General features: G+C 40.1%; 1 protein-coding gene across 2 annotated transcripts in view; it reads right to left on the bottom strand.

Annotated features, from left to right (window-relative positions):
* Window positions 1-717: 717 nt before the first annotated feature.
* The window catches only part of LOC109482790 (synaptosomal-associated protein 25-like), a 23,980-nt gene continuing 3,569 nt past the window's right edge, over window positions 718-21,128 (bottom strand). Inside the window, exons 2-8 of one of the 2 annotated variants that reach the window (XM_019785626.1) lie at window positions 18,380-18,467; window positions 14,097-14,138; window positions 11,981-12,029; window positions 6,101-6,218; window positions 3,570-3,707; window positions 2,959-3,103; window positions 718-1,739 (exon numbers count right to left, since the gene is read on the bottom strand). In XM_019785626.1, coding sequence (XP_019641185.1) covers window positions 1,671-1,739; window positions 2,959-3,103; window positions 3,570-3,707; window positions 6,101-6,218; window positions 11,981-12,029; window positions 14,097-14,138; window positions 18,380-18,451 — 633 coding nt within the window. In that variant the 5' untranslated portion in view covers window positions 18,452-18,467 and the 3' untranslated portion in view covers window positions 718-1,670. Of the gene's footprint in view, window positions 1,740-2,958; window positions 3,104-3,569; window positions 3,708-6,100; window positions 6,219-11,980; window positions 12,030-14,096; window positions 14,139-18,379; window positions 18,470-21,128 lie in introns of both variants that reach the window. The other variant, XM_019785627.1, reaches the window with a different exon arrangement.

The following is a 21,128-nucleotide window of genomic DNA, read 5'->3' as shown; positions in this document are numbered from 1 at the left end:
TCATTTCAACTTAAGAGTGATCTGAGGACTGATCAAAAGCTTGTTGGTAAGCACTTCACTTTGTCTCGTGTACAGAAATAGCATAGCATAAAGTTGTGACTGCAATGTACATGTACATACATGTACCGTATGTCTAGGACTGTGGTCTGTTTTTTAATGCAATCACATTCAAGATTTGCCTTTTGTCACCAACTTGGAAAGATGTGAAGAAATAAAAGGACAACAGAATGACATTCTACTGTATGTTCCCATGGTAGAAGAACAATGGTCATTTGTATATCTCACATTGACCACACTCATCAAGACAATTCTTTCATATTAGTAGTGCTCATCATAGCAGTATTGAGCACGCTGGCAAAACGAAATCTGAAATATAATGTGCATAGCACTTTTATTGAACCTATGATTGTTTAAGGTCGTTTTTGCGTACTGTAAATCACTTAACGTTCGTGGTAGCAGAAGTTCACGGTCACAGAAAAATGGACATGTTCGCGGAACTATACGTCCACGGTGGCAGCAGGAGCAGCAAAAAGAAAGTCGGCAAATTATTTGTTCATGGTAATGATAAGTTAGCTGTACAGACGTGACCGCAAAAACCGCGAATACAAAAGTACCGCAAAAAATGCAGTTTTCAAATCTTGTGTTGGAAACGATATCTTACGCGACAAAATTCTGATAGAACTGACCAAACAACAGAAATCATGAATTTGTGGAGGCGCAGTACCTTCTGTATGATCATACATTACATTTTGTACATTGAGAAGGAAGTGTCACAACAGAAAGGGTTGTCTTCACTCATTGTTGTGAGATGTACATGTGTATTACTCACCTTACATTATTCTGCTGGTTAAAAGAATAAAAGATCCTTGTTATGATGTATTGATCATATATTGAGACGGAATAAGGTTGACAACTACAATGTACATGTAGAACAGCTTGTTCAAGCCATTCAAAATCACCACTGGACAAGCATTATGTACTAAGTCTTATTCTGTGGAACTGTTAGTTATCAGGAAAAGCAATGACAACTCGTAAACTTTGGTCAACATGACAGACACAGAAGGATGTTATTATAAGACACAACAATTGACCATGTCATGGGAAGATAGTAGGGTCCTCCTTGATTCTACATAGTCTATAGAAACTATAATCTAGGCTAGAAGCACCAACCAATGTCATTCTTGAATCCTGTTGATTCCAAAACGGTCACCCTACTTCAAATTACAACTATATCCTTCAGGATTGTGTGTATTATGATGCATTTTAATATATACAATGTATCATTCTGTGTTCATAACTTATGCTTTAGGGTTCAATTATGATTTTAATACCAACAGGAGATGCATATTAAGTAATTACTAAATATGCTTGGAATAGGAAAGAAAAGTTACATCAATATTAAAAAGACATCACTGTCATGAATTGATGATTACAACATAGTGAACTCTGGAAACAAGAAGGGCAGTTCAATAAAGATTCTGGCCCCCATTCCGAAACCGCAGTCCATAAATTGATTAAAGACAAAATCTTTACAGTACTACCCTGGTAATTACAGCGTATAGCTCTGGTGTATCTCCTGACATGAGGCACGTTAAACATTGGACTGGGTCCCCATCTCAATCTCCGAGAGAAGTTGCGTACTACATAGATCCACGCGTGCGTCCGCATTTTCACTGCTTTCTCAGCACCTTGTTGGCCCTCTTGTCGGCAAGCTGGATTCTGTCCACATTTGAGTCAGCCTGGAACAAAAACACACAGTCTGACTACTGGAAATCGTGATGGTGATTTTGTTTTAAAATTTGTGTTTTTAGCAGTGGCCTCTTACCATGAAATCATAACAAAGCATGGTTTGTAATTCTGCTGTACTACAGAATTGTTTCAACTGCAAAAAAGCGCACACGGGTACTGCCTGACCCAATGTTGTTATGCTTGTTGTTGTTAGGATTCAAACCTGACATAACATCTCTTACTTCTGGAGCAAACGGATGCCCCTGAGGCCTGTATGGAGACAACTTACTTCCGGGGACAAACAGATGTTCAGTAGGCATTCGTAGAAAAATTGATCTCGATCAAGTTATCGCTCACTGGTCGTGACAGAGGACAGTACAGTATTAACAGATTCATTGTACCAGAGAAATTCCCCTAGGTTTTGACAAGTATAATGAACAGTGAAACCACAGCTTATGACTGGTTTATTTATTTCCACACAAATACCAATACAAATACAATACCATAGCAGCCCTTCGGCTGAATTGTGGTTATTGTTTACAATATAAAATCAGCTATAACGATTCAATACAACAATGTTAAACAATATAAAATCAGCTATAACGATTCAATACAACCATGACTTACACAATGAACATGTCAACTATCATTTAGTAACTTTACAATGAAAGGTAAAGTACTGTTCTTAAATCTCGATGTTCTGCAGCTAAATTGACTGATTTGATTTTTGGACCTGAGTTCTCTGCCATGTACAATTGCACGTGTAGGCGGTAACCAACTGGAGAAAGTAGGGGATCTTGATAAAGACACTGCAAACTTCTTACAGAGTAGGACTCGTCTCTGGTACAGAGAACTCGTCTCTGGTACAGAGAGGTAAGGGACAGCTGGCCTAGGGCTGCATCATAGTTGACGTAGTTCTTACCCAATACAATTCTACATGCTCGCGTCCCGTCCTAAGGACTGTAACACTTTCCAGTAGCGTGCATGTATAGGGTGAGCGAATATAACCGGGATTCGAACCCCCAACCTCCTGGTCCAGAGGCAGGGACCTAACCACTAGACTACACACGCTATGCGCGCTTGGAAAATAACAGTGAAACGTATTTATAAAATACCTAGATCTAGAATTCCGGACTATAGTTATACTATTGGGTTCACTCCCGAGGCATCACCAAGAATGAATGATACTTTCCAGTACACTTCCCACCCCTGCCCAGAGTTTCCACGTACCTTTGTTTCGATCCTGTCCAGCTGTGTGTTCTGCATGTCCAGCTCGTTGCCCATGTCCATGGCCATGTGCTTCAGGTTCCCGATGATCCCACCCACCTGGGTCAAGTTCTCATTCATCTCATCTTCACGGGCATCGTTGGTCACCCTGTAACAGGTACAAAATATGAACTTAGCCTAGCAGTTCATTTTGCTTGTGGTTGGTTCATTTAGCATTAGCCAATAGCCTTTTGTTCAAGTTATAAGAATGATATTGTAGCTATTTCTACGTATACACCCCTACACTGATAAAACAAATCCACATTCATCAAGTCAAAAAGTTTTCACCACATGGTAGCACCTATAAACTGGAATAGACTAGTTTGGACTGTCCATCATACATGTAATTATCAGTTCAACCAGAACATGAAACAGCTTCAAGTGATACAGAACAGAGCAGTCAGGATTGCCTTGGGGATTGTGACTGGAATACAAACACGGGCAGGTTGCTACAGGTGTTAGGATGGCTGCCTGTGAAAGACAGAATTCACCAGAAAAGCTTGTGGACTTCCAATGGGGTATAATGGAAAATGGACAACCTATTCGCCCATATACTAGTAAATAGACTATGATACCTGGTAATGTAGTCCCCAGACACCTGTGGTCCGTGGCGGTCGTCGGACATCCTGACGGGCTGGCTGGTCACGATCTTCCCATCTTCTCCGCTCTTGAACGCCTGCTGGTAGCTGGAGTTCTTCTCAAAACTGCGCCACCTGTTTTTAGAAAAGAACACATGTTTAGTGGACTCTGTAGTGTCCAGTGGCCGAGTGGTTAGAATAGCAGACACAAGACTGATAGAGGTCATACGTTCGATTCCTGGCATTCCCATATGGCCTGAAAAAGGCTATGGGACTACAAATGTACCTTTACCTTTCATATATTTAAAAGGCTAGTTACACTTGGACTTTGATGAAATGTCTAAAGAATTGGCCCAAAGACTGACATAGCATCATTCTACACAGTCATAACACCACAGCTATACTATGTAAGCCTAGACATTGATCATCGAATAATGTAATATTTAACTACAGTATAACCATAGCCAGCTGAATACATATGGATTTTCTATACTGAGTGAAAGTACATATATTAATAGCTCTATAATCTGTGAGCCTGACAGCTGGAGTTATTTGTATTACATACATCAAAGGAGGTTACTTCTCTATAGCGTCACCCCTCATTTGTAACAGAGCATTGTTGTGAGCAAAATTTAATCAAGAATAAATTTCTGTGTCCCATCTAGTACATTGCAGAGGTAAAAATGATAATTGCATGGATCCAATTATGATGTATCCAGACCTTTGATAGCAATCATAGCAACAGATTGTGTCTAACTGTTGTAAATTCTGAATCAGGAATTAGGAATTGGGAAAGCAGGCTTACATGCTGTTTTAAGTTAGCAGGTGATGCAAACAATCCTATGATACCTCTAGTAAATATAACATTCCACTTATAATGGAATTCAATGCAGATCCCCTATCTATTCTATTGGCCCTGAACACTGAAGGTTCAACAATCCTACAGGTGTCTGTGGGCATGCTCCCCTGGGAAAATTTTGAAATCTTGACCCTCTGGAACATTATTTGCTGCATTTTGAGGGGCAAATTTTGCTGGTAGACTAAGCTTAGTTCAATGGCATTTTTTCATGTCTTTATATGCCAATTTTTGACCATCAAAGATGACAGATTGGGCAAAATTTTGTCAGTCAAAAGTTGTAAAATTCCATCAAATGATGGAAAGGCAGACATGGCTAGAACACTGGCTAGACACTGATCCGTGGGAAATCTAGAATTCCCCTCACATTCACCTGCTCCAGAGTTAACACCATATAAGGCATATGCACCAAGAACAGTTGAGTACTGTGTATGTATGATGTCATAGATGATGTCAAAAATTGTTCTCACCCACACCTTCACACACTACACATGTATGCCTGTGGGACAAACACGTGTCCCACCAATGTTAAGTGGATCTGTGTCTCCCAGCAACACATTAACAACACAAATTTGTGTTGACAACCAAGGCAGGAATGTAATTCAATAGATTAGCACTTCTTTCTGACAGGAAGTTTCAAAGCAAGAGAGCAATATGCCCACAATCAAAGGTAACAGAACATGAAAAAAGGGCAATGGAATGAGCTTTTACTTTGAACAATCCAGAATGCATCAGTTTGCAGCTTTAACTGCAGCTTTTCACACTTTCAATAAGAGTTTGGAGGTCTCAAACCTCAACGAAATATTCAGTGCTTTTGCAGATTTATTTGTTTCATTTGTCTCATATGTTAAGGAACATAAAGTTTTACAGCATAATCTATATTTGATTGGTGGTTCTGCACTACCTGATTACAAATATATTGTACATGTGGAAGTATGTGTACTAATATCTGTTTAATGTTCCCACCTGTCATTGATCAATCATGTGACAATGTGTTATTATTGTCCTATAATGTAAAACACTGGAATTATACAATTGCCATTTAAGTCCTCATTTGCATAATTTGCATGAGCTAATTATGCAAAGCAAATGAGGTATGTAGCATGTAATAAGCTACTTACATGCCCCAAATCATTAGAGTTCATTGTTCCTTTCTTGACTTATCCTCTTAAAAAGATTTTACCAAGAATGCCCCTGCAGTTCCAAAACAAACTGGTAGGGGGACCAAACCTACACCACTTCTTCCTAACATAAAAAGCTATATGCTACTAAAATATCCTAGAAATAGTAGCATGTTCAGGTAAAAAAAAATACAAAAAAGTTCTGCTGCAGTAAAAAGTTCTGCTAAGTACCAGAGACAGACCCCAGGAGGCCCACGATTGACCTTGGCCTTCGTTTTTCCAAACCTACCCACATACCAAATAGCATCACAATCCATTCAGGCCTTCTTAAGATATGCTGACCACAAATATGCGAAAACACTGACATACACAAACAGACACACAACACACACACATACACAAACAGACACACACACACACGCACAAACACACACACACACACACACACACACACACACACACACACACACACACAGTCATCCCAAAAATGATACATCCATATTTCGTGGACAAAAAAGAGGAAATGTGAGAGTTGAATATAATATACTGACTTTTTCCAGGGACATACGCAGAGTCCGCAGCACTTCTCCAGGTTGGTCAGGTTGCGCTCCGCCTGCCGCATGTCCTCATTTATCCGATCAAGCCCCTCCTCAACACGGTCAAGTTGCTCTGGTGGTGAGAAAAAAAACAAGATTTAGTCGCATAGTCCTAACCTGCTTATTACTAGTGCTTGTATCAGCTAGCTTTTGTACAGGTGTTCTAAGGCTAGAGTTACTCTTAGAGATAGCCTTACTAGCGGACCCCTAAGAGGGGGGGGGAGCAATAAGTCGAGCTGATAAGTCCCTGGCAGTTCAACACCTCTGTGCTGTATGTGATGTGGTTTTTTTTTTATATCATCAACAGCTGTTGTCCACTGTGGGACTTGTGGGACTGTGCCACACTTCTTTAACCCTTGAGGGGCAAAGGTTAGTAATAGCGCAGGCGCAGAGGGCCCAGTTTTAGTATATAGAGATGGCAATGTAATGTAGAGTGTAAAGAAGTCTTTTCCTAGGGAAATGTTGTTGTTTTGGACTTGAATGTTATAGGTAAGGGTTGTAGTATTTTAATTTTGGTGAAAAAACAGACTTGCAGCCATGTTTGTGTTGTCTGGCTGGCTGAAGAAGATATAGGTTTACATGCGGTCATCAGCTGTCCAGAGAGGTCAGGGGTCACTTCTCAATGTTTGGGTAGAATTCTCGCATGGTTTAGGTGCGTAGGATTTTGTCATTTTTTGGGAATGGAGACTTGAGAGGTTGGCCTACCCTGCCAATGTATGTTCTTCAAGGTCTAAAACTCAGGTATATGAATGTTGACCACGTTGTTTTGACATAATTCCCATATATTAACATAGGAAAGCCCTATTACTGTGCTGTGCCCTGCACCCATTTGAGGAGGGGGTCCAGATAGGCTGTAAGGGCTTATATTTCCCTGAAATCAGTTATTTGGGCAAGGAGCAGGCATCAGCTGACTCACTGCACCCAGATTTTCCACGAAATTTTGAGATTTTCAGTGTTTTTAGCCATTTTTAATAGTTTTCTGTATTCTTTATTGACAATGCAATATACTGTCCCTAAAATGCTAAAAGGCTAACTTGAATGCAACTTTAGGGGCCTGGCATGAGGAAAGATAGCTTCCTTATGCCAGGGTGAGCAGCTTTTGACTTTTCCTTCTGTTTTTATTACTTTTTGCTCATTATTATGGCCTCGCCAATTGCCTTATTTTATTTTATTTTTTTATTTTATTGTACGATTTTACCACTATTTGTGGAAGGATTGACATAACAGGTGACTATCACCTTTTCAAAGATGTCAAACCTGAGACCAGACTGTAATGTTTGAACCACTCACACCGGGAAGGTCCCCTACTCTTTTCGATAAGTGTGGTGGGTTCTTTAACGTGCGTGGGTTGTGGCTCTCCCAAACACGGGACCTCCATTTAACGTCCTATCCGAGGGACGTCCCTAGCCGAAGCTAGGTACTCATTTTCACCTGAGTGAAGTGAGGAAAGTCGTGTAAAGTACCTTTCCCAAGGGTACAACGTCGGGGCGCATGTTCGGACTTGTTCGGGTACGACCCGGAATCGAACCCGGGTCTCCCCGTTTCATAGTCCAGTGATGTACCACTACACCACACGACGCCACACGACGCCTTAGACTAGTGCCCTAGACCTGGAAAAGGGCCCCAGACACCTGTTTCTAGATTTTATTCCCAGGGGACCATTCCTGGTCTGACATCTTCGACACTTGGGATGGTTGTTAACAACCCCTCCCCGGTTTATGTGAAATGATTGAAACCTGTCGACCTTGAACTTGGCCGCCCTGACACCCATTTGAGGAGGGGGTCCAGATAGGCTGTAAGGGCTTATATTTCCCTGAAATCAGTTATTTGGGCAAGGAGCAGGCATCAGCTGACTCACTGCACCCAGATTTTCCACGAAATTTTGAGATTTTCAGTGTTTTTAGCCATTTTTAATAGTTTTCTGTATTCTTTATTGACAATGCAATATACTGTCCCTAAAATGCTAAAAGGCTAACTTGAATGCAACTTTAGGGGCCTGGCATGAGGAAAGATAGCTTCCTTATGCCAGGGTGAGCAGCTTTTGACTTTTCCTTCTGTTTTTATTACTTTTTGCTCATTATTATGGGCCTCGCCAATTGCCTTATTACTAGTGCCCTAGACCTGGAAAAGGGCCCCAGACACCTGTTTCTAGATTTTATTCCCAGGGGACCATTCCTGGTCTGACATCTTCGACACTTGGGATGGTTGTTAACAACCCCTCCCCGGTTTATGTGAAATGATTGAAACCTGTCGACCTTGAACTTGGCCGCCCTGACAGGGCAAAGGTTAGTAATAGCGCAGGCGCAGAGGGCCCAGTTTTAGTATATAGAGATGGCAATGTAATGTAGAGTGTAAAGAAGTCTTTTCCTAGGGAAATGTTGTTGTTTTGGACTTGAATGTTATAGGTAAGGGTTGTAGTATTTTAATTTTGGTGAAAAAACAGACTTGCAGCCATGTTTGTGTTGTCTGGCTGGCTGAAGAAGATATAGGTTTACATGCGGTCATCAGCTGTCCAGAGAGGTCAGGGGTCACTTCTCAATGTTTGGGTAGAATTCTCGCATGGTTTAGGTGCGTAGGATTTTGTCATTTTTGGGTAATGGAGACTTGAGAGGTTGGCCTACCCTGCCAATGTATGTTCTTCAAGGTCTAAAACTCAGGTATATGAATGTTGACCACGTTGTTTGACATAATTCCCATATATTAACATAGGAAAGCCCTATTACTGTGCTGTGCCCTGCACCCATTTGAGGAGGGGGTCCAGATAGGCTGTAAGGGCTTATATTTCCCTGAAATCAGTTATTTGGGCAAGGAGCAGGCATCAGCTGACTCACTGCACCCAGATTTTCCACGAAATTTTGAGATTTTCAGTGTTTTTAGCCATTTTTAATAGTTTTCTGTATTCTTTATTGACAATGCAATATACTGTCCCTAAAATGCTAAAAGGCTAACTTGAATGCAACTTTAGGGGCCTGGCATGAGGAAAGATAGCTTCCTTATGCCAGGGTGAGCAGCTTTTGACTTTTCCTTCTGTTTTTATTACTTTTTGCTCATTATTATGGGCCTCGCCAATTGCCTTAGACTAGTGCCCTAGACCTGGAAAAGGGCCCCAGACACCTGTTTCTAGATTTTATTCCCAGGGGACCATTCCTGGTCTGACATCTTCGACACTTGGGATGGTTGTTAACAACCCCTCCCCGGTTTATGTGAAATGATTGAAACCTGTCGACCTTGAACTTGGCCGCCCTGACAGGGCAAAGGTTAGTAATAGCGCAGGCGCAGAGGGCCCAGTTTTAGTATATAGAGATGGCAATGTAATGTAGAGTGTAAAGAAGTCTTTTCCTAGGGAAATGTTGTTGTTTTGGACTTGAATGTTATAGGTAAGGGTTGTAGTATTTTAATTTTGGTGAAAAAACAGACTTGCAGCCATGTTTGTGTTGTCTGGCTGGCTGAAGAAGATATAGGTTTACATGCGGTCATCAGCTGTCCAGAGAGGTCAGGGGTCACTTCTCAATGTTTGGGTAGAATTCTCGCATGGTTTAGGTGCGTAGGATTTTGTCATTTTTTGGGAATGGAGACTTGAGAGGTTGGCCTACCCTGCCAATGTATGTTCTTCAAGGTCTAAAACTCAGGTATATGAATGTTGACCACGTTGTTTTGACATAATTCCCATATATTAACACAAGGAAAATCGTAGATTTTGTACCTCCGGGTATTGTAATGTATGTTGCAGAATGTTGGGTGCATGTTGGGACTGTTCTTTGAATTAACTAGTGAATTCGCGCGAATACCATTTTTTTAGAAAAGTTTCGAAATGTTTGTAATTGGCTAAATGATGTGTGAAATCACTAATCCCCCCTAGCCGACTGGAGCCCAAAAATAGAAAGGACAGGAGGCATCCCGTGGCGAATCTGGCTGCCCGACCCTCAGCGACCAGCGATAATGTAAACAAACACAGTAACGGGTGTCCGAGACACGAAAAGGAAATACAAATAATCTTACGCCCCAAAACACATATACAATAAAACAAAAAAAACCTGCACCATCTACAGCCCATTAACAGAAGATACACCGAGTCCCGAGAAGGTCTGAGACAGTATTTGTAAGCCGAAAACATCCGAAATTGCGCAAGAGGGCGTTGACCCCTGACCCATTGGCCCACCCGGAAGTTCGCTGGCTGCGACCCGCGCGATCCCACCAGGCACGAGACGTTGATTGACGGCACATGTGGTTCACATCTGAACAGTTTCAAAGAATGCTGACACCCCTCTGTGTGAAAGGTCAGATCAGTGGTCGCGACCTCAATGGTGATTATACATGCAAAGGTCAAAAGCTGAGGCCCGACCAACACTGAAAGGGGTGTCCATCGGCGGTCTAAACGCATCATTTTCACGCACTAAAACACACATACTAAAAAACCAAAACAACGTGCACCATCTACAGCCCAACAGCAAAACGTATACCAAGTCCCAGACATATCCGTCCACCCAAACGCGAGAAACGGGTGCGAACGCAATTTTCGTCTTCCCTCACAAAACCTCCGCGCTCGGGATATACATCCCTACCCGGAGGTAATAGGAAAGCCCTATTACTGTGCTGTGCCCTGAGGGCTTTTGAGGCCCATGCTAGCTTTCTTATCGGATAGCGCCTGAACAGTTTGCACCAGAACCATCAAATTTGGTGACTTTTCCTAAAATTTATCCATCAACAATTTCATACTGATGAAATAAGTTAATATATTTTCGTGTTGCCAAGGCAATTGGTTTCTGGCAGTTTTTGGAAAATTCAGTAATTTTGGTTTAAACAAAAAAATTTCTAGGTTTTTTGCTTAAATCACACATCCTTTCTAACATTGATTAACATCTTATACAATTGTATGTAATTTGTATCATTAAATATTCATAATTTATGCTAATTTGCTAACATTTCTCATAATATTATGTCTTTAACTCTCAGCAGTCATTCTGAACATTTTGAATTGTATACTTCTTCGAGATTTTGAATCTCACATTTCTTGTTATCATATTTAGTAAATGTAGGCACTAGTTAGTTCATTTAGCAACTATATAACTAAGGGCCACTTTTTTCAATACAAGTTAAATTAGCTACATTCAACCAACCACCAAGCAGGGGGCAATAGACTGCTTATTAATAATAAGTCTGTGTGCTGAAGTTGGAGAGGATTTATGTTCAACCCTTAATCAGCTGTTAGCTAGATGGCCTTTACCAGTGATCATGACATTCAAGTGCATTTTGAAACAGCCCTACATGAGAATCAAGGGCATCAGACAAGTTACTGCCAATTGGTCAAATTTGCAAAGGAGTAATACAGCAACAACTGCAGGGGATCTCACTCACACACAGGGGATCTAGAGCTGGGTAAAATGATTATTGCCAGCTTCTGTATAATTTCATATGCTATTGTAACTGCCCTTCGGTGTAACACACCAGCTTTGCAGGCATGTGGCGCAGTGGTGCAGGTGGCTTTATCATACCGAACGGCCTGTTACACCTAACCTTTGCACATCTAACTGTAAATGCTATTTACAGCTATGATTATGCCCCAACTGTGCTTGGTGGCAGCAAGTTCCACTCTATGATGGTTCTAGAAGAAAGTTTTTGAACACCTCAAATTGGTTGATAACTCTGGTACTAGACGGCTTGACTATTCTTTGCTCTTTTCTGAGCTGGCATTAGATACTTGGTAGTTTATACATCCATCATTGTAATGGTTTTGTACATCATGCATGGTCTGAACATCATCATGTATTAAAATATTATACTTTATACTACATTTGTAATTATAGATCATATGAGTAAAAAAATATATTGTATTACCTCCTTGTTCATCCAGCATAACCAGTGTCTTGATACCCACATCTTGACTCTGAAAAAAGTTAGATGCACATTCAGAATTTGAAGAAAAAAAGATGAAAAAAGTTTTTTTGGTAGCTTTAATAGGAAATGGATCATAGAATATACCGATTTTATTGCTAAGTTTAATCTTTATAAATAGATTGAATGTTATGCAACATGAAAAAATTACATACTGAACAATTAACTAATTCACCAACCAACAATGTAGAACTTAACTATACTTACTGTAAATTACCATACTATTGACTGTACCCTCAAAAGCTTTAAAGCAGTATTTCTTTCATTTTACTAAGACAATCACTACTAAAGAATAGAACTTATAATGCCTGTATGTACAGAAAGACCAGAAACCATAATTAACTTTTCCAGACTAAGAAATCAAAGTAAAGAAACTGATACCTAATTATTAGTTACTATATATAATAAGTATACTTAATAGCAGACAAAATCTACTAGTGCTGAGCTATAGCAATTATTGCAAGGTGACAATTTGAATACATTGTCTTCTGATGATTATACACAATACACACACACATACATGTACATGTATATATATAAATACATGTACTATTAATTGTTCTACATGTCAGCACCTATTTAGTGTACAAATCATGTCGTAACATCTTTCAGTTAACCAATATAAACTGAGGAACTACATGTAAGTATTTCATCAACCAATACAAACTCATGACAAAGAAGAAAACTGGCGACATCTGAAAAAGAAAGGATGCCTTCGTACAGTCAATTAAAAGAAGAAAGCAAAGGATCAAACACACTGCCTTGTCGAGAAGATAGGACAACTATCTTCTAACAGGGCAACCGAGAGGGCAAAAATATGGTGCATATGGAAACCTGGCGGTGTTGTTTCAAACATTGAAAGGTGCGTGGAGTGACTGCCGAACTCCCCTTACCTGACATGAGCTGTAACCTGTTCCAGGGATATTGCAGGGGAGCAAAGCACAAGACAAGGGAATGACACAACCACCCAGGGCTCAAAATTACACAGGGAATGTCCATCGTGCACACTTAAAAAACATTGAGTCATGGTTAGTCCCTTATGTAACTCTGGGCATCATATTCTGAATGAATGAACATTTATGAAATGACAGTAAATAGTGAGTCCTGTATCTGACAAGGAATGTATGTGACCAAGTTAGTTACACAGTTGTACTTGAAAGAGTACATCTAAAAGTGTAGTTCCTTGCATTGGATGTTCCAATGTATGCTGGACCTTTCTTGAATGGACGGACAAATTTTGGGCTTGTTTCTGTCAGCTCTGTAAAAAGGTCCACACATACTTCAGATTTTAATCTACCAGACTGAGTCAAGTGCACATAAGCCACTGTGACATCCACAATACTGCAGACAGCATGACAAAATTCAAAGGTCATTCCAGTTCAAGGTCAAATCTGGAGATGAAGGTCACAAAAAACATTATATATAACATGTATATATAAGGTATATTTTATTTGTCCAGACATATTCAATACACAAAACACTGTCTGATCCAGTTGTTATAGCTGCAGGTACATGTAAAAGCATGACTTTATGCATTCAGGATGAGAACACAGAAACAATCAATGTGGAACATCTGGGTTACACTAATGAGGGTCTGCATGGGGGGATCCAGGTAACAATTGAAGGTTCATCCAGGAGTGCAGGCAATGTTAAACTGTGAATAAATCGACTTGTCCTTGTAAAAAAAATGGAAACGAGTTCAATTGTATTGTTTCTACGTGTACCATTATATCTATGGTGACACAAACTGATGCTCTGTTGTAACTTTTGCACATCCCAGTAAATTTTAGGTAGCAAATAATGTGCTACGTATTATACGTATTATAAATAATCAATGAAAATGACCAGTTAATCTTAACAGATTACATTAACAGACAACGCTAGAGAGTTAAATTATACTTATATATTTATAGCGAACCAGCTACAACTAACGTCGAATTGAAATAGCTTCAAGTAGTAGTGGTGAGAAATCACGTGTTTTGTCTCCCCTTCAAGTTCAATTTAGTAAATGGAAAAGTTTAATTAAGAAATATTATGAATAACGAAATTCAACACATACCTCCTCTGCCATCTGTAGCATTCGCCTGGTACTCTCCAGCGACTGAAACATGGCAAAAAAATGCAAACAACGTTCAAAATCCTCCACAGATTATCACTTGTCTTGATTTCGCGGTCTTCAAACGACGAGGATAACATCTTACTAGTTTGATTTGACGTCATCAGCACGCATCAGTCGGCATTCAGAACGTGGGTACCTAATTTGCCCTTATATGTGTATACGCAAGAAAACAGGAAGCAACAACAACAAACTTTGCTGCTAGGGGAGCGTGGGTTTTCCTCAGATCATGATCATTAAACGTGCATAAAGGCCTGGCTGGCTGAGAGCCCGCGGCTATTATAAAAACCGCCGCTACATTCTGACAATAAACAGCCATTAGCTGTAGGGCGCTCCAATTAAATTCTGTGGATAGCAGTAGTGTCAAGTTGCAACTTATACATACATTTTGTTACAAAAAAGACCAAATATCTGTTGGAAATAGTAAGGCCTAATTATACATATTGAGGTACACAAGTTGTTAAGGCAAAATTGCCTGTTACCATGTACTGTTGGCGTGCAAAGTGTGCATACAATTTGGATATTCCTGTTGTGAAAATACCTTATTTTCATAGCAATTGCCAAAAACTCATGCAACTGGATATGATTTTGGAAACGGCTGAGAGACCAGAGGAGAAATGCAGGTTCATAATCTTGACTCCTGTCTACTATAAAGATTGAATGAATGAAAGAAAGAAAATATAATGAGAAGGGATGGTTATTATTATTATTATATCTCTAAAATAGCTAAATACATGTATCTCTAAAATATTGAAACCAGCCTTCTAGCCATTGCCCATCTTTTTGTCATTTGACAGAATTTTGCCAGTCATGACAGACAAAAATTTTGCCCAATCGGTCATTTTTGATGGACAAAAATGGGCGCGTAAAGATTATGAAGAGAGATGTCATTAAACTAAGCTTAGACTACCAGCAAAGGTGGCAAGAGCTAAGATTTTAAAATTTTGTTGACAGAAAAAAATTCTGGCTGGCTAGAACACAGATCAAGATCTTTTTTGTTCCCCTTTCATTAGACTATTAAGAGAGCAAAGACTGCATCCACAACATGAAACCTGGACACGCTAGGAAAAAATTTTGTGGGACTGAAACAGGAAACACAACATATTTTTTCCCAGGCCTTATTGCAGACAACGTGGGGACAAAAAGTCTGACGTCATTAGCTCTGACGTCAAGGTACTTTATGAATGATAACGCCCACATGAACCGTGGGAGGACAGGACTGGGAACACACATGGATGGTGGATGGTGGTTCAGCACCAAGGAAAGTACACAGAGAATCCCACTGATGTGGTCTATCGACTGTACATAACAGGGCTTGTTCAGTGTTCTAGCCAGCCTGCAATTTTTTTTCTGTCAATCAATTTGTTTGAAGTTACATCATGTCGAGTATTGAAGGTGACTCTGAAACATCATTTCCAGCATTTTGGGGAGCATATTTTGCTCGGTGACTTTATTTTAATGACATCGCATTCTGTATCTTTCACACCAATTTACCAATTTTTGTCAAAGATGTTGGATTGAGCAAAATTTTTGTTGATCAAAGAAGACGAATTTGGCAAAATATCTGTCCGTCTTGAGCAGCAAACTTCTGTCAAATGACCAAAAGACTGGCTAGAAGAACACCCATCTTGTTATAACTTTTACTGTGGCTGATTCACTGTACATCATTTGAAAGTGTTGTAGGATTTAAATAAAGGAATCCACCCATCAAACTTGGCTTTTATTTTCTGACCTTTGTATAAATCCCACCACAAATGGGCACCAGTGCATAACCTGGTTTTTCACCGTTTTTAACTTTAACAAATTAAACTACCATCTGGAATTCGAATATATAATATTACTCATTGACAATTACCATCTAGAAAAAAACCCTAATTGAATCTTAGCGAGTGCTAACTACTTTTGATATTTCCCTAGTACCTAAAAACCATATTCATGTACATGTACTACCCACTTTCTCACTTACTAAAACTAAAAAGGACTTGAAATCTTTGCACAGATTTTTCCTGCACAACTTTTTTTCTACAGAAAATCCATTTGCAGATCTAGAATAGGTAACACGGGGTAGAAAGAAATACAATGTACTGGCAATCTCATGAACTGAATGTAATAATGGCTCCCTAACAGAGTTTCACAGTGAAGAAAGGAAGCTGGAATAATTGATGTCCCAGAACCATGGTAACAGCATCTATGGTTCCTATGGCAACCAATAGATATGCTAATTTCATTCACAAAGCAGCCATATTAATAGAAACCATTTACAGTGTCTTTTGAAAGAAAAAAATGCAATTTGCTTCTAGTAATAGCCTCAGGGCTCGAAATTCGGAGCTGTGCACCCAATCTTTTTCTGTGGGTGCACCAGTGCACCCAAATATTTTCATAGGTTTACTTATGTAAAGATGTTCAATGTATAGTAGTATACAGCATATTCTTAACATCTATGTGTCAGAAAAATAATAAAATCTTTGTCATGGTACTTTTCTTTAGAAATGAAACATACATATAAGTTTCAGTGACATTCTACCTATTAAAGTTTGCTGACATTCTACTTATTTCATCTTATACATGTTATATGGTGCACCCAAAAAAGTTTTTGTGCACCCAATTTTTTAGGTTGGGTGCACCAGTGCCTGACCTATTCCCAAAAATGAATTTCGAGCCCTGAGCCTCAAGCTCGGTTATGTAAGAAACAAAGGTTTGCCAGTTGGATGTTAAGTTTTGTGTGTTGGCTAATGGCTCTGGAACAGTCTACATTTGTACTCAGAAATAAATTCAAGTCTCAATGGAAAACCCACCCTGTTCTTATTTTCATGATCAATTCAGTAATAACTAAAAAACCATTCCATCTACTCCAACTTGTAGTTCTTATATATTGTAGGCCCATCAAGCTACATTGCTACATATGGCCTGTTTAAAAATGATTTCCTACATTGTATCATTACTAGGGGTGGGTACCGGTTCAGAAAATTCAGGTCCAGGTCCGGATCAGGTTCAGAGGATCAGGTCCAGGTCCGGACCTGAACCGGACCTGATTATTGTACAGTAGTATAGTATATCATATTTTGGCAAGCGAAACACAAGTACTGCTAGTACTAGTAGTAGCATCAGCTATTCTTGGTGTACACGGCACGGCCGTGCATAAGGCCGCTTTTCCCGATGAATAATACGGCTGAAATGCCAGCACATCCACAAATAATTTGATCACATACTTAATTGCTGCGATCTAAAATGTTACAGGGTTCGCGGGAGTTGTTTATTTTTTTTGATTGGTAAAACGCAGGGTAAAATACGCTAAAAATTTCGCCACGCCGCGGTCCACACTTCCGGGTTTAGTGACGACAAAATCACGTCGAAAACGCTAAAAATCCGCATAGAAGCATATATTTTCCCCATTGATTCTTGAAACTATGCATTTCTTCACTAGAATATCGATGTGTGGTTGTGGAAAATAGCATTTTAGCGCTTATATCGATATACAAAGAAAAGTTGTTTACTAGCGTGTCGGCTCGCTCAAGTCTTACCGCCAGCAGCGCCGGCGGCGGACGCAACAACCAATCAGAGATGCGAAATGCCGACACGTGACGCGGGATTTGCATACAGGCGCGCGATGCACGAAATATTTTTGCGTCAATATTCAGCGCCGTGTTTCAAGAGATTAATACCGGGAAACAATTTTTTTCTTGTTTTTGAACGCATAAACATGGATTTAGGCTGATCTAGTATGATTCAGGGTTATTTTTTTTACCTGTCATGGCCAGATTATCAAAAGATGTGTGTACAATCAGAGACATTGTATAAGAAAGCCTTGTGTATAATGTCCTTGGTACAATCTACAGAAATGTACATCAGGTCCGGTCATCCGGTTTTCACGTTTCGGTTTTTTGGACTCGGTTCTTGAATGTTGTTCCGGTCCAAACCGGTCCGACTGAACCGGTACCCACCCCTAATCATTACTATGTATGGCCTCCTAAGTATTTATTTATTGTACTTTATAAATCATTCCTTTTATTGCAGGATTTATATTTTAGGTTCTAATTTTCTTATTTGTTTTTGTGTTATGTGAAACTTATGTCAGTACTTTTTGTGGGTCAGCCATGATTACTAACCTGCGCTGACCCAAGTATTATGAAATGTAGTCTAGTATCATTGCTGATAAATACACTGTACAAACAAAATGATGCTCTAGATTTGTTATGAATCTAAACATGATATTGCTGAGTACTTACATCATCTGTGGTTTGGTCTATCTTCTGCTGCATGTTGTAGAGTTCATCTCGCATGTCTTCCTCCGTGGCCATGTTGACGACAGCCAAGCTACATCAAAACAACAACAACAACAGAGACTTACAAATCTTGGTTAATCAGTAAGAAATGGAAAAGATACATATTAGAATACAGACTAGAATTCCGATTAGAATACAGCTTATCATTCCTGAGCTTACAAACAAATTTTAATTTGCTAGAAAATCTGTGTCATTCACAAAATGCCATCACAGTTAGACTTTGTTAATTAAACCATTAGTTTTTAAATTTTTTAAAAATACTGTCATGGAGAGCAGTCCTATAATTTATGGTATAAATTTTCAGTATACAATTATACTGTTTACAGTATCTGACATGTACATGTAATTTGGAAGTCTGCTGCTATGGTACTTATTATTAATACAGTGCTGTATGAAATATGAACTTCAGGATATAGTACAATTTTTCTATGTTAGCAAAATGAAAAACTTTTAGTTTAGGCCCAGGAGACTGCTTCCAGTAATCAACAAGGCACATGTCATGAATGCTTGCTTCTTGTTGCTTGTATGCAAAACTGTACATGCATTGTTTTCATTGTGTGTATACAAATGTCGTGGGAGTACTCTCCCATATGTAGTGCTTCAGCTTCAAATCCCAACACAGCTTTGTTTTGTGTCCCATTCACAGCCTCATAAACAACAAAAGAACCGTTTGATTGGGAGATTTGGCTCAAGGATTAAAGCATATTGTTTACATTTTGTACATGTCTGCATAGATAAGGGACTGTACGATATTTACCGGGGGGGAGGGCTGGTGCACTGGGGGGGAGGGCCATTGAAAAATTTTTTGGCCTGGGGGGAGGGCCATGGAAAAAAATTTGAGCCGGGGGGAGGGCCATCGAAAAAAAAATCGACCTGGGGGGGGAGGGCCACCGAAAAACTTTTGTAAAATATGGCGTCGCGTAGTACCGAATTACAAGAAATACGCCGTAAATTCCCTAATATAGTACGCACTTTTTACATTTTTTAAAATCCCAGAAGTGTCTCGGGCCGTCGCCAAAGTCGCAGTGCGTACTTTATTTGAGTTTTCCGCCGATAAATCCGTGGACGACCCAGGAATAAAGCGGGACACCGGCACGGGCAGCTTGGAACGTCGATCGTCCATAGCATGTTTAGATAAGAATATTGACGAGTGGAAATAAAGTTAAACTTCAATAAATGAACATATTTCCTGTGACTATCGTCGATATTGACACCAAGTTGCGGTAAAAGAAGAAGTCGAGTCACCCACGGTAAGAAAATGTAGGTCTCTGGCAATGACGCCCGGCGCTTTGTCATGCCGACGGGATCGTTCCCCAGCTAGCCGGCGCCGATCTCAGTGGAACCCCGGCAAAAATATAACCTCCCGTAAGTACACATACAATTGTAGGGTTTATGAGTGGTAATATTTGAAATGGTCCGCAAGCCGTGAACGTTCTTGATCGTCTTAACGTAACATGTGATAACATAACAGTTGTGCCTCGACTGATGGTCATCATTTCCAATACACTTCCGGCTTGAGTTCAACTCAGGAATCTTCAACAAAGATTATGCCCATGTCGTTTCAAAGGTTCAGAAATTGTTAACCATGTTTCACTTCGTATCACAAATATTTTTAAATCTTGATAAATGCCACAGGAAATTACTTTGTAGCGGGCTACACCAGTCAGTACGACGTGACAATTCCATCTAGATGTACTCCTACTCGACTGTTCGGCAAGCTACAATGATAGGGGCGGAGTGAACTTAAAATGTAGCCTTTGATGAAATCTTACCGCCCGGCCGGTGGGTGGGGTGTTTGGCGCGCCGACAGGCAAAGTACACCTACAGCTGAAGAACACAGAGAGGGCCGTGGCATGCGCAGCGCTGAGGACAGCTTTCCAGAACATGGACCCCGAGAAGGAAGTCTTTCTTGAAGTTCCTCTGAACAGACTGTACTTATAAGTTCTACGGAGTACAAATTAATAAACACACTGTTTATTGCTTTGATTTGTGACAAAAACATCTATCACATAACGAGAGATTACTTGAAACGCAGTCAAACTTGTCACTTTCTCCTGTTCGGAATCGAAAGTCCCATTGATCCCAGTGTGTTAATTGGTTTCGGTGTCAAATTTTAAATTCGGTAGCACCTCAACACCCAAATACTCCGCCCGTTCTCCGCCTGTATGATTGTTTCTCTCCGATGGGTCAATCGCGCGGGCGCTATTAAAGAAGTGTTCGGCGCATTTCGTATTAAAAACATTAAAGCTACGTACCTGTGCATCAACATTCAAGTACCCCCCCCCTCGTTACCGATAAAATCAATATTGAAATATTGTCTTTTTTTTCACGAATCTTTATTGACCATTGCTTGTTTGATCACCAAGACACCAACACTCCAAAGCTGGATCCAAATCTGTGCGTTTCGCCGCACTTGCCTTACCTTTCGATGCGGTGGTGACGTCTTGCAAGTCGGCTGCGGCCGGCGGTGAAAAACAAAAGAACTTGAAACGTTTCCCGCTACGTTACCATACCATCGCGTAGTACACGGCATAAATCTAGTTTTTAACAATTTTAAATTTGTTTGGAACGACGAACTGTCATACTACATGTTCACTGTGGTACCGGCCGTGCGTAGAAGGGGTGCGTACTTAATTCGAGGTTTTCCATTTTACGTTTCAGACGGGAATATTTGTCTCCCACCAGCCCCAAA

This window comes from Branchiostoma belcheri, unplaced genomic scaffold (assembly GCF_001625305.1).
Source record: "Branchiostoma belcheri isolate BF01 breed outbred unplaced genomic scaffold, Haploidv18h27 scaffold60, whole genome shotgun sequence".
Lineage (NCBI taxonomy): Eukaryota > Metazoa > Chordata > Leptocardii > Amphioxiformes > Branchiostomatidae > Branchiostoma > Branchiostoma belcheri.
This window is presented reverse-complemented; position numbering and strand designations above follow the sequence as displayed.